Source organism: Bombina bombina, chromosome 6, assembly GCF_027579735.1.
Source record: "Bombina bombina isolate aBomBom1 chromosome 6, aBomBom1.pri, whole genome shotgun sequence".
Lineage (NCBI taxonomy): Eukaryota > Metazoa > Chordata > Amphibia > Anura > Bombinatoridae > Bombina > Bombina bombina.
In genome coordinates this window covers 39,687,713-39,702,930 of record NC_069504.1, presented here as the reverse complement: position 1 = coordinate 39,702,930, position 15,218 = coordinate 39,687,713, and the positions used below count along the sequence as shown (strand labels likewise).

Genomic DNA, 15,218 nt, shown 5'->3' with positions numbered 1-15,218 from the left:
TAAGTCTGCTAACAAAGGGCGATCTGAGGTTTTACTGGTGATTGTAAACATGTTAAACTTACTGAAGAGTTAATAAAGGCATGAGGTAGATGGTTGTAGTAAATCCGGTGTGGGAATTTAATAATTAATAGGCCCATTGTGAGACAAAGGATATGAAAGAAATATGTCTGTGGTACAATAGATTATTACTAGCAATGAAACGTTTTAAAATAAAAACGAGCTATACTGCACCCAAGAACTACAATTCCCAGCATGCCAAGAGGTTATAAATACTGCGCATGCGCACCAAAAGCATTTAGATTTTTAAATTCCTCTAGTGAGCGCCGCGGCTGGCGGTGTATGAGAGAGGAGCTGGTGTAGGTTCCGCCAGCATCAGCACCAGGCTCCCAAACATGGCAGAGGATGCGGATTATGTGCGGCGCAGGAGGAACACACATGATGCCTTCGGTGAGAAATAAACTAGGTGTTACCCTTTACTTGCCAAGAAGAAATGCAACGATTTTATTTTATTAGTGTGATCTGTAGGCTCCATACGGTGCAAACTATCACTAGATCTGTAGGCTCCATACGGTGCAAACTATCACTAGATCTGTAGGCTCCATACGGTGCAAACTATCACTAGATCTGTAGGCTCCATACGGTGCAAACTATCACTAGATCTGTAGGCTCCATACGGTGCAAACTATCACTAGATCTGTAGGCTCCATACGGTGCAAACTATCACTAGATCTGTATCATATGGGGTTATTACATTATTATAGTTATGTGTTTAATTACCAGCACACCTGCTGCACCTATTGCTTATTAGAGATTAGCACTGAGTGTTATGGGTGTAGCTTATCATCTGCACACATTCAGGCACCTCAGATCTATAAATTGATTAACTGTTTGATTAGTAAGAGAAACAAATTCTTCCATAGTCTCAATTCTAATTGTTTTTATAATTAAGGAAAGTAATATTATAACAATGTTCTATAAATTACTGATGGTTTCAAAAAGTTTTATTTTTATTTATTTTATTCACTCTGGTGGTACCGGGTCCTAAACGTTTGGTTGCGTAACCCTTTATATGCACATATGTCAGTATACAGTTAACCCTCTCTTTGTTTCACTCCAGTGGTTTCTGCATCAAATATGGCACAGATGCCCCCCAGTTTAGTATCCAGGCCCATACATGGTTTGACTCACTTATAGCATAATGTATGGAGCATCTGCATTTATATGATCTGGTTTGTTGCAGTTTGTGTTTTTATTTTAGACAACTAATTATACAGGAGAGAGCAATGCTTTTTTTTTTTCATATTTAGTAAACTGTGCTTGCTGATGTTTATATAGAAATACAAATGTAGCTATGTCAGCCCAGTGATCACACGACTTATAATACACTTGTCTGGTACAATAGAGGATATTGATCCTAAGTAGTCACTGATTAGTTCTATATGTCCCAGTTGTATTCTTTATAACAATCACGAGGATCTTTTTAAATGAGCGCAATCCTGATTAGTTTTAAATGTATCTGATAGCACAACTCAGTGTATGAGAGGTATATGGTTTAATGCTTTGTATATGCTTTGCAATTTAATGCAGGATCTCAACATGTTACTGTTAGTCTCTTCTATATAAAGTACTATACTTGCATAGAGACCTCCAACAAATATAGGTTTTTCTTTTTCAGTGTTAGACCTCTGTATGGTTAAATGGGCATGTCATAAACAGAAGGGATTGGAACATTGTGTAGATTTAGATGGATTTACGTTTATTTTCTGGTTTATATATCTTGACCAATAGTAAATTTTGTTTTTTTATTTCTTCAAATTACTGTTTTGGACCCTCAGAGCACTGCTGGTCCTGAGGGGAAAATGCAGATGATCCAATCAGCAGTGCTAGTGGCACAACCCAGCTGTGTACAGTGCTTTAGCTTAGGATGAATAGTGCTCTGTGGGTCCTGGGTATTGCCTCTTCTATGTGTCTAACCACTTTGCGGGGTTTAGAAACATAGGGGTGCAGGGTCACTGTAGATAATTTGACATTGGTTATCCAGTCAATCAGAAAACCGTTTTTTCAAGACACTTTTTGCACTTTTATATTTCAACATTTTATTTACAGATTTAAATATTTTCTTTACCACTTTGCAGAGGTTAAACGCATAGTTAACCACTGTGCTTGTTACATGTTATTTGTAAGCTAAACAGAGCATTGCATGTAATAGTGGTGTCCTTTTACAAACGGCAAAACTGAAAATGAATTCCTTGTTAAGGCAGAGCAGATTGGATTTTTCTACCTTTCTCATGTAAGTTGCAGTTACTACTTATTTTGCTGTTGTGCTTCACTGTTTATAAAACAAGTCACACTGCTGTCCATCTGTCAGCAAAACCTGCTAGCCCAGTGTAGGGGTGCCAACTTTTTATGGAAGAAAATAAAGGAAACCGCAATGGTGTTTAAAATGGGTGGAAATGCAATATTTAGAGAGAAAATCACTTGGTATTACACAAAAATGCATGCGCGCGCACACAGACATATACACGCACATACATACATGTCAGTGACTAAAGTCTGGCGTGATGAAACTTGTTTCTGATGCTTCAGATAAAGACAGATCTACATAAGAAAATTCAGTGATGAAAAATACAGCAGCTCATCTGCCTAAATTTAAATCAAGAAGAACAGTTTAAAGCGAGTCATCCCTAGCGTTTGTGAAATACTAGGATTTACCATTGGAACAAATAAAGGGGACTTTCATTCATGAAGTATAACGTACTTCATGTAGAAAGCTCCTTTATTTGTCTCAAGCGTTCGTCGCAGCAGAACGCTATTTGCTGTGAGGTGATGTTTCCGACTCTTAGCCAATAGCCATGCGTTCCTGCAGTCGCCAAGCTGGATTTCCCGCATGTCTATTGGCTAAGAGCTGAAAACGTCACCTCTCAGCCTGAGCAGCTCAGAACGGCGATCGCTTCAAACAAAGGAACTTTCAGCATGAAGTATTTTATACTTCATGACTGGAAGTCCCCTTTATTTGTTCCAATCATTGTAATCTTAACAATATTTTTTTTACTATATTTTTACATTCATAATTTCTTAAATTTTTTTTATTTTTTTATTATTAAATATCAGTATTTGAAGTGTGCTGAATTTGTGGTCTGGGAAATCTGGTCACCTTAAAGGGACATGAAAGCCACATTTATTTTATGATTTAGATAGAGCATGCAATTTTAAACAACTTTCCGATTTACTTCTATTATCTAATGTTCTTCATTCTCTTGGTAGCCTTTGTTGAAAAACTTATCTAATAGGCTCAGTAGCTGCTGATTGGTGGCTCACCCATGTGCTTTGCTTTTTCGTCAACAAAAGGATTTCTAGAGAATGAAGCAAATTAGATAATAGTATTAAATTGGAATACCGCAACTATTAGGTTTCCGTAAATGAGACAAGCGTGCATATCCCAAAACGGTACAAACTGGCATCAGATATAGTTTTCAGGAATTTATATAAAATCAAGTTTTACTGAATACAGTTGCAGCAAATCTTTGGAAATATTAGAGCAACAAATAATAATGAAAGAGAAATGCAGACAATTATTTAATGTTGTATTCATCTTACTGCATGTGCGCCCCTAACTTCACGTACACAGCTCAGGCTCCTGTGATTGTTACATATATGGGTGTAGAACCCATACCATGGAATCATTTCCTTGTGCTATTTCACTGACTATATCTGGCACGTCTGATACCTTTTCACTGAGTGCTATACACTTTATCGGCTACCTTCCCTGAGATACACATTGTATTGGTGTTTCTCAACTCCAGTCCTCCAATGTCACTAACCAACCAGAACCAAAGACCACAGGTGAGTCAGTGACATTGAGCAGCTGATCAGGCAGGGAAATAGTTTAACCTGTTAGTGTGCTTCAGGGTAGAACTGAGTGCTGGTGTCCTAGTGCCCCTGGGTTACACAGAGTGAGAACCCAGGTGCTATAGTGTCTCAGCCATATACAATGCACAGATCATGTGTCTCTGCTAATGGTGGTGAGATTATGCGCCTGCTTCATTTTTGTGCCCCTAGAGAGGAAGTTGTAGTACACGAGTATCTAATGGTTTTGTGTGGGTGTGCACGTGTCTGTTACTGGCTGATGCTGTGCTGAGTGTATCACTCAATTCTGCATTTTAAGGGATCTGGATTAAAGGGACACTGAACTCAAATGTTTTCTTTCGTGATTCAGACATTTTAAGAAATTTTCTAATATACTCCCTATTAAATTTTCTTTATTCTCTTGGTATCTTTATTTGAAATGCAAGAATGGAAGTGTAGATGCCGGACCACTTTTGGATAAATTCATTCACCAATACAAAAGTGCTGTCCAGAGAACTGAACCAAAAAACGACCTAGATGCCTTCTTCAAATAAAGATAGCAAGAGAACGAAGAAAATGTGATAATAGGAGTAAATTAGAACATTGCTTAAAATTGCTGCTCTATCTGAATCATGAAAGAAAAAACATTGGGTTCGGTGTCCCTTTTAAACCAATCTTATTTAGACTTTTTTTTTTTTTTTTTTTTTTTTACCATTTATTTTGAAAACAACAATGTAACAAAAATCATATTTTTATTACCTACTAGCTGGATACTTTTCCTAATATCAATCTCTGCTTCACCAAGGATAGCCTGCCATCTGGACAAAATAGATTCTAAATATCGCTGCCCTTGTTTTAACATAATTACTTTATACTAACTCGAGATTGAATAGTATCCATTCCTAAACAAACTAATACCCATTTCCACTGTTCCCATATCCCCATTATTATGTTTTGGAGTAATTTGAGTAAGATAGTGTCTAATTCGTTAATAGATGTAAAAGTGATGTCTTGGGAGGTCGAATTCTCTTCTAATTTGTTAAAATGTTTTGATAATTTTGGTATCTTGGTGAAGTAATTGATGAACATATCTGAATCCCTTCCGGAACCATACTTGAAAGATCCCGGGGTTAAGACCAGGTACAAACTCAGTGTTCCCCAAGATGGGAAGGTATTTAGTAAAACTATATTGTATCTCTAGTTCCCCACAGAACCTCTGCCATGCTAGCACCACATTTTGAATGACTCTCAAATTACGAATAGTTGCTGGCAGTTTACTTGCAGTGATATGTAAGGCGGCTTTTAAAGTAAATGGTTTAATCATTCCCTCTTCTATCTCTAGAAAGGAAAAGTGATTTGCCTCGGTTATCCAATCTGCTGCAATCTTAACCATGGTAGCCCAATTAAAAAATTGGATATTCGGCAACCCAAATCCTCCAAATTCCTTGTCCTGTTCCAAGATATGCCTAGATAGGCGTGCCTTCCTCTTCCCCCACAAAAGCTCTGTGCATAACTTCTTAAATTGTCTTAAATCTATACTTTTTATAAATATTGGAAGATTTTGTATTAAGTTTAACAACCGTGGAAATAAAAAGAATTTCAATAGTGCAATTTTTGCTGACAGGGAGATTGGAAGTGGTTTCCATTTCCCCATCATAATTTTGGCTTCACCAAAACATTTAGTATAGTTTAGTGCATACCATGAGGCAGTGTTTTTAGACAAGTAAATCCCCAGATATTTAATATGGTCTACTATTTGAAAAGGGAAATGTCTTAGGCTATCTTTCTTTTGGCCGATCCATAGTAATTCAGATTTGTTTTGATTGATTTTATAGCCAGAAAACGTACTAAATTAATTTGTCTCTAGCACACGAGGTATGCTGGACTTTGTTTTGGACAGAAATAGTAGAAGATCATCCACATACAAGGAAAGAGTAAATTCACTGTCCCCAATAGAGATGCCTTCCAACTCTTGTCTCAGGCAGCAGGCTAATGGTTCTATAGATAGATTAAAAAGAAGCGTCAAAAGCAGGCACCCCTGTCTTGTACCTCTGCCCAGAATTATCTTGGGGGAGAGACCCCCCATTAATTGATGGATATGAACATGGGTTATTATACAATACTTTTACAAAATTCAAAAAGCCACCTGTTAGACCAAACTGTGTTAGAGACGTAAATAAATGATTCCAAGTTATAGAGTCGAAGGCTTTTTCTGCGTCCAATGTCAATACCGCCATATCGACCCTAGAGGGCATTCGATCATCTTTAATTTTATTCCAGAAATAGTCTAACGTCAACCCTTTTCGAATATTCTTAGTTACACTTCTGCCCGTCATGAAACCTGTTTGATCGGTGTGGATTAGATCATTAATACACCTCTTAAGTCTATCTGCGACTATTGCTGCTAATAATTTATAATCATTGTTCAGAAGTGTATTTTTTAGGTATAAGAGTTACAACCGAATTAGTAAAATACAAGGAGTCCATCTTATTATTAATGTAATATTTATTAAATAATTTAACTAGTATCTCAGCAATATTCTCCTTCAGTATTTTGTACAATTCAGCTGGCATTTGATCTGGCCCTGGTGCTTTGTTCATTTTGGCTTTCTCTATTGCTGCCACAACTTCTTCTACCAATATTGGTAGGATTAGGTCTTGAAGCTGGTCTGCAGAGACTTTGGGCATTGAAATTTTGCTCCAGAGGATTTTTTTACTGTATCATTAATTTCCTGCCTTGCGTATAGTTCTTGATAGTACTCGTATAATATTTCCCTGATGTCTTGTGATGAAGTATATCTCTTACCATTCTTTTAGATACTCACTATGTTTTTCCCCTTCCCTGTTTTAATCAGTTTAGCCAAAAACTTAGCAGACCTACCATGGTGGCTTGAAATTAAAGCCTTTGAGTTAAGATCTTCCCTATGTCCTTTTTGCTTAAAGTGAATGTAAATTTTCCCTTTTTTAGTAATCAATATTAATTCATAATCAGTGTATTAGTTAAAACGCCTTTTTTTTTTAAACAAAATTCTCAAAATATCACATATTTTAAATGTAAACTTATCTCCGTTTTCGATTATAACTCCTCCCATCCATTTCTTCCTGTATTTCTGCCGCATTACGTATAGAGCGGTCCCACCCGCTCTATTACGTATTTGAAAAGCTCGTTCACAATGTTTTGGGTTTTTTGCGCATGCGTTTAACATTCAGTGCCTAATATGCGCATGCGTTAGTAAATTATTAGGCAATCGCTATCGTAACTGCTATTGTAAATGCGCATGCGTACTGACTGCGTATCTTGTAAAAGCTTCTAAATCAATCAGCAGTTGGTGAACGCATGCGCATAAAGAAATTGTGACGTCTACGAAAAGGGGCTGGACGCCATGGGGTATGAAAGATTATTAGTCGAATACAGTGTCAATCAACGTTAGAAATGCGGTCCAAAATGGCGGGCGGAGGAAGCGAGCAAGACGATTCACAGTAAATAAGTATATATATCGATAACATTGTACATTTGAAAAAAACGATGAATTAAAGTTAACTTAATTTTGATTGCTAAACAAGATGAGATTGTGCAATAGCATTGACTTTACATCCACTTTAAGAAACACGTCTTTCAGCTTTAGCATTTTTATACTTTTCCCAGGACCTGACATTAGGGTTAGCTATATAGGCTTTATTGGCGTTTTTCACTTGATTGGCTAATAGGAGGTCCCTAGCTGTTATATTTTTTTTCTTCCACTTTACCAAGTAGGCTCTAATCTCCCCCCGGAGGACCGCTTTTGCCGCTTCACAGAAACGCTCTATTTTATCTCGATATCCCTTATTACCAAGATATTCTGTCCAGGCATGAGTAAGAAAATTCCTAAAATCACTGTCCTGTATAAGATATTTAGGGAACAAAAAGGAATTCTGATCCCCCCTGCTTTGATTCCTTCAACTTCTAGTGCTATTGCGTGATCGGAAATCACTATATCCTGTATGGTGGGTTTTAGGTCTAATTCAATCATATTGTCCGCTATCAAAAAGAGAGAAATTCTTGACATAGCCCTGTGTGCTTTTGATTCGCAAGAGAATTCCTTGATGTCAGGATTTTTAATTCTCCATATATCAAGTAGGTTTAATTTCTTCATAAAGTTTTTAAATGTTTTCCTTTCTCTATTCCTATCTTGGGGATTTGTTCCAATCCTTATTCTGTCTAATTGGGGACATACGGTCATATTAAAATCTCCTGCAACTATTAAATTCTTGTCAGAATATGAAAAAGGTTTAGTATGTAAAATATCCCAGAAATTAGTATCTATGTAATTTGGGGCATAAACGTTACACAAGGTATATTTTGTACCCTCAGGGGCCTATCTATAAAGCTCCGAAAGGAGCTTGACGGCCCGTGTTTCATAACCGCAGTTATGAAGCAGCGGTCACAAAGGCCGCAAGTCTGCAGGGGGCGGCGTTGCACCAGCAGCTCTTGTATCATTTATCTATACCCATTGATATTAACTTGCCGTTGCGAGCAGGCACAACATAAAAAAACATACAAAACCCCACCAGAAAACCCCTAATACCAATCTGTTAAAAACCCCATCTTCCACATAGAAACTTTGTTATTGATCAATTTTAAGGCCTACCTCCTAAACTCAATTGGTGACTTTCTTAATATACTCTTTAGCTTCCTGGGGGTTATTTAGAATATGATTTTCTCCATTAATATTCACCATAATTTTAGCAGGGTATAACAATCTTGGCTTTTTTAAATCGGGTTGAGCAATATGGGGCCATCTCTCTTCTCTTTAGCGAGGTCTCTAGAGAAAAGTCCTGAAATAAGATTTTTTTTTTTCCTCTGCCCTCTCATAAGTGGATTTGATTTGCTGTATTGACTCATAAGCATAACTTTATCCTGAAAGGACAAGTATTTTACCATTACTGGTCTAGGCCTCGCTGTGCCATCAGAATTAAATCTCCGTCTGTGTGCTCTCTATTACTAATGGATTTTCTGTACTTTGCAGATCTAATAGTTGGGGTAATTCAACTGAGGCAAAATGCATTAGATCTTGTTGTTGAACTGATTCAGGCAGGCCTATTATCTTTAAATTGTTCCTCGGGAACGATCCTCTAAATCCTCCAGCCGTACTTGTAGTGTTTTAATGACCTCACTTTGGTTTTTAACCACTGACTCTTGTGTCCCTGCCTGGTCTTCCAGGTCGGAGACCCTGGATTCTACCTCAGAGACGTGAAGCAAACTGTCTCACCTCCTCTGTAAGCTCTGAAATTTCAGATTTAAGTATATTGAATTGAGGTAGGATCAGGTCTGCTTTCTGGTCGCTCGGCTCTTGTTTATCCATATTTCTGGATATTGCTGTACTTGGCATTTTGGTGCCGTCAGTGTGTCTTAGTTTCCTCCCACCTGGTGGTCCGCCACCGCTTGTATGTTTATGATAGGCTGCTTACACCCGCACCCACGATCTGCTGTTTTCACTCCGGGTCTGTGGAGCTGATAGTCCCATTCACCAACCTTTACTTGTCTTAAACGTACTTTGTCTCTCTGGGGCTTGACCACTATCTGTTCCCTTTAAACGTTTACTCCAGCCGCCTGTATATGGTCAGACGCCTCCTCCTTGCTCAGTACCTCTCTTCCAGCTAGCTGAGCCCGTATCTCTGCTACAGCTCTGGGTGGGTGCTCAGGGCTGTGGTGTAGCTCATACACCTTGGCGTCTCTCTATAGGTCTGTTAGCCTCCAATGGTCCGTACCGCCCCTCTCACAGGAAATACAGCCTCGGGCTTCTTTGACCGTGCCTGTGGGTAACTCCTCCAGAAACAGTCACCCCTCTACTCGGGAAGCTTCGACTTAGACAACTTGGGCTGCTTTTCTAATCTCTAGCCCCCAAGAGTGTGGTCCATGTGGTGCGACCTTAGCGACTTGGCCCTTTTCCTTGCGCTTTGGACTTCCGTCTCGGCGGTGCTGGTTACCAGCAAGAGAGTATCGTCGTGGAGGGGAAAGCTGGCTCAACTACATCCAGAGCTGCTGGACGCTGTACTCGCGCTTCTCTGCGAGACTCATCCCAGAACGGATGTCTGCCATCAGTATTCTTTTAAATATTTGTTTAACTTTATACTTTTTGTTTAATTACATAGCATAAAATTGTATATTGGCTTCCTCTTCTGTTAGTGAGAAACAATCATTAAAGGGACACATTTCTTTCATGATTCAGATAGAGCATACATTTGTAAACCACTTGGCCATTTTACTTCTATTCATTTTTGCTTCATTCTCTTGGTGTACTTTATTGAAAGATCAACAATGCTCTACTGGGAGCTATCTGAACCTATTGGTAAGCCAATCACAAGGCATATGTGTTGCCACTAATCAACAGCTAGCTCCCAGCTCCTGAGCCTATCTAGGTATGCTTTTCAGCAAAGGATACTAAGAGAACACAGCAAACTAAATATAAGAAGTAAATGGGAAGGTTGTTTAATGGGACACTAAACCCAAATTTTTGTTTCATGATTCTGATAGAGCAGCAACTTTCTAACTTACTCTTATCAAATTTTCTTCGTTCCCTTTGTATCTTTATTTAAAAAGCAGGAAAGCAAAGCTTAAGAGCCAACCCATTTTTGGTTTAGAACCTGGGTAGCGCTTGCTGATTGGTTTGCTAAATGTGGCCACCAGTAAGCAAGCACCATCCAGGATAATGGGCCGGTTCCTAAGCTTTAAAGGGACAGTATACACTCATTTTCATATAACTGCATGTAATAGACACTACTATAAAGAATAAGATGCACAGATACTGATATAAAAATCCAGTATAAAATGGTTTAAAAACTTACTTAGAAGCTCAGTTTAGCTCTGTTGAAAAGGTAGCTGGAAAGCCCACTGCAAGTAGGAAATAAGACACTCCCCCCTCCCCCTTCTTTTGCATATGAAAAGACCCTTTACATAAACAGAAGCAAGCTGAAGTAGGTATACGTCGGTATTCTCATAAAACTTTGGGGCTCGGTTAGGAGTCTGAAAATCAGAGCAATGTTATTTAAAAATAAGCAAAACTATAATTTTTGTTTTATAATACTTTATGGGCTATATAAATCATTTACAAAACGTTTATGCAAAGAAAAAATGAGTGTATAATGTCCTTTTAAATTCCTGCTTTTTAAATAGATAGCAAGAAAATTAAGACAAATTGATAATAGTAAATTAGAAAGTTGCTTAAAATGTCATGCTCTCTGAATCATGAAAGCAAACCATTTTGGGTTTTTTTCTTTCATGGGTGATAACTATGACATTCATTTCTCAGAACTATTTTTTTTTCTTATCTTTTTTTTCTTCTTTCCTTTTTTTACCATGAAGCACAAAGTTACAGCTGTTAAAATTGATGTAGATATTTAGTAATCAGTCAGGGATCTCTGCTACTGTTATGTAAATCAATTATGTACCCGTCCGGAAGTAAAGGAGTCTGGTCTGTGCTTTTGTGTAAGCTATTTGGCAAAAGTTTCATAAGTGTTTTGTTTTCTTTTTAGAGCCCAAATCACGATGACTGTTATCCCCTAAGCTTTCATAATAAATATGATAAAATGTATTTATTGTTTAAAGACTTTTACACAGTACTTAGACTGGAACCAAATGACAGGATCCCAAGTCACATCCCCCCCCCCCCCCCCCCCCGTGTCACAGGATCAGAACCAACAGATTAGGTCTTCACATATTTTGTGTAATTCTTTGAAAAAAGGAAAATTTAAAGGGACAGTACATTCAAAATTAAACTTGATTTAGATAGAACATAGTTTTTAAATAACTCAAATTTACTTCTATTTAATTTGCTTCATTTTATTGGTATCCTTTTTTGGAAAGCATAACTATGTAGTCTCAGGAGGATTAATGCACTACTGGGAGCTAGCTGATTGGTGGCTACACAAATACACCTCTTGTTATTGGCTCCCCCATTGTTCATCTAGCTCCCAGTACTGCATTGCTACTTCAGTAAAGTAACAGAATTAAAGATATAAAATTGTATGTTCTATCTGAATTATGAAAGATTTTTTTTTGTATTTTTTGTGTGTCTGTAAGGTTTAGATTCTACAATGTGATAAAATACATTTTAAACTACCTGAAAGGTTTTCAACACTTGATGGGAGATCTGATTATGGGCCAAGTGAGGTCCTGAGTTGTTGTCCAGTGGGGCAAATAAAGATGCGCTGCTGAGAGCTGGTAATCCCTGTCAGTGGCTGAATTAAATGAATCAATAGTGGTGCTGTTTGTACATTGTCTGAAAGTTAAAGGGACATGATACATTTTTCTTTCTTGATTCAGAAGTAGTACATTTGAACGTTGTTTAAAATTACAGCTCTATTACATTTTCTTGTTCGTTTTTGTATCTTTTGTTGAAAAACATGGACATATGCTTTGGTGGCCGGCCCTTTTTTGGAGCACTAGATGGAAGCATTATTTCCTGCCATGTTGTGTTCCAGACAAAGACTATCATTGGAACAAATCTAATTTGATAATAGAAGTAAATTGGAATTTTTTTTTTTATTGTATGCTCTGAGTCACAAAATAATTTCATATCCCTTTAATACTTGATAGGTTGGCACAGTGGACAGATGTATTGGCTGCACATACCTAGAGATTGGTCTACACCCTGGTACCTGTGATCTGTGTAAAATACATTTTATTGGGGCATATAGTGGATTCCGCTTCTACAATATAGTTTCCAATTTGTGCGGGTGATGTCATTGGAACATTAGGAGACATGATGGGGGTCAAGGGTTTTGGGGTGTCTAGAAAGCTAAATTCAGGAACTGTCTGGGGAGGTTTTGCGAATGACATTTGTGCTAAACATTTTATATGAGCAGCAATTACACTTGAGTTATTTTATTTTTTTTTTGCCTGAAGAAAAAAAAGCTAAGGGACCGTAAAGTCAAAATGAAATGTTCATGATACAGGCAGTTTTAGGCAACTTCTCTATTTACTTATATCAAATTATTTTGGAATCCTTTGTTGAAGAGTAGAGGTAGGTATGCTGATAGCTCAGGAGTGTGCATGTGTCTATAGAATTCTATGGCAGCAGTGTTTGTATTACATTGCTATAAACAAATGTTACAACCATTGCTGCCAGATGGCTAACGACATGTGCACGCTCCTGAGCTCACATAAGATTACTCTTTAGTAAAGTAGACCAAGAGAACTAAGCAAAATAGAGAATAGAAGTCCATTGGAGAATTGTTTAAAATGTCATACTCTATCCAATACATTCAAGTTTAATGGTGACTTAATGTAAAAAGCTTTTACTTAAAAACGGCAGTAAAGTCTAATACTGCAGGACTGGTTTTGTACGTCCTACGTATCCTTACTGGTCTCTGCTTTATTAGTCAATCACTTCTCTAAGTATCAGATGTGAGCATTGATTTATTCAAGGCAGGATCATGTATTTAAAACCATAAATTATTTAAAAACTGCAATCAATGTTAAAGTAACCTATTTTAGAGGAAATAAAGAAAGTTAACTGCCCCTGTTTGTTTTCTAAGAATTGTATATTTTATGTTTAACTGCTCACCTACAAACCAATGTAATGTTACATGTCATTTACTGTTTTATCTTCTCTCAGGTAGCTGTGATTCTGTTCTCTCTAATGCACAATGTGTTGCAGATTTCCCACGTGACTTTGAACCTAGGACTGATGGTCACCATCGGAGGGGATCCCTGTGTGACAGACACTGTACAATAAATATTCAGACTGATTTAGTGGACACACACTCAGGATCACACCAGCATAGTCTGCTCACACCCAGACTGTTACCAGGTGAGATGTGACCTGCACGAGATGGGTAGACGTGTAGCAAATGATGATATAGGAGATCTATTGGTGGTGGCTGCAAATTACACTGAATAAAGATCTGTGGGGAACAATTGGTTACAAAAAACAACCTGTTCCTAAGCTGGTGTCATTGTATGAGAGGGGGACAATTTGTACACTTTTTGTACACTGTACGGTGCTTGTATAAAGAATTCTAAACATTAAATAAATAAATAAATAAATAAATAAATGTTAAATTGTATTATTGCTTGCAGACAAAGTCCTGTATGGGGAGCCACAAGCATTGCAGGCCCTGATCTGTTGATTGGTGGCTACATGCAAGTACTGCTCCAATTGGCTCATGGGAGGTTTCCTGCTATAGCGCTAATGCTTGCATTAGAATATCCCTTTAAACATATACAGGCTAGTAGTGTCAAAATTCCTTACATAAGTGTTCTTTTATTAAAGGGACAGTCAACACCAGAATTTTTGTTGTGTTAAAAGATTATCCCTTAATTACCAATTCCCCAGTTTTGCATAACCAACACAGTTATAATTATACACGTTTTACCTCTGTAATTACCTTGTATCCAAGCCTCAGCAGGCTACCCCCTTATTTCAGTTCATTTGACACTTGCATTTTAGCAAATCAGAGCTGACTCCATGGTAAATTCACGTGCATGAGCTCAATGTTATCTATATGAAACACATGAACTAACGCCCTCTAGTGGTGAAAATCTATCAAAATGCATTTAGATTAGAGGCGGCCTTCAAGCTTTAAGAAATTAGCATATGAACCTCCTAGGTTTAGCTTTCAACTAAGAATACCAAGAGAATAAAGCAAAATTGGTGATAAAAGTAAATTGGAAAGTTGTTTAAAATGACATGCCTTATTTGAACCATGAAAGGTTTTTTTCTTTTGCATGATGTACAGAGTCCACGGATTCATCCTTACTTGTGGGATATTGTCCTTCCTAACAGGAAGTAGCAAAGAGAGCAGCAGAGCTGTCTATATAGCTCCCCCCTTAACTCCACACCCCAGTCATTCTCTTTGCTGGCTCTAAGCTGGAAGGGTTAAAGCAAAGAGGTGTTAAACTGTTGGTTTTTATTTTCTCTTCAATCAAGTGTTTGTTATTTTTAAATGGTACCGGTGTTGTACTATTTACTCTCATGCAGGACATAGATGAAGATTTCTGCCTAGAGGATGATGATCTTAGCATTTGTAACTAAGGTCCACTGCTGTTCCCACAGAAGCAGAGGAGTATAGGAAAACCTCAGTGTGAGGAACGGTTTCTTGCTATACAGCAATGAGGTATGTTCAGTCATATTTTCTGCAGAGACTGTGTTAACTCAGAAAGGCTGACAGTGTCCCTATTAGGGGAAGGGTAAGCAGTAATCCTTATCAGAGGTTTTTACTAGCTTGCATAAAGGGTTAATTTTTTGTGGGCACTCAGTTTATGTGAATTTGGGACAGACGTTTTTGTGTCTGGGAGTAACGTTTTCAGTTTTATGGGACATTTGCTTGAGGGTTCTTTGGGGTTGTTTATAACCCACATGGCTTTCAGGCAGGGTTTGTTAGTTTTGTGT

The 15,218-nt window shown here is 37.7% G+C and overlaps 1 protein-coding gene across 1 annotated transcript in view; it reads left to right on the top strand.

Annotated features, from left to right (window-relative positions):
- Positions 1 to 311: 311 nt before the first annotated feature.
- The window catches only part of LOC128662571 (uncharacterized), a 249,132-nt gene continuing 234,225 nt past the window's right edge, over positions 312 to 15,218 (top strand). Inside the window, exons 1-2 of the mRNA XM_053716379.1 lie at positions 312 to 447; positions 13,485 to 13,637. Of these exons, the coding sequence (XP_053572354.1) occupies positions 393 to 447; positions 13,485 to 13,637 (208 nt within the window). The 5' untranslated portion in view covers positions 312 to 392. The remainder of the gene's footprint in view (positions 448 to 13,484; positions 13,638 to 15,218) is intronic.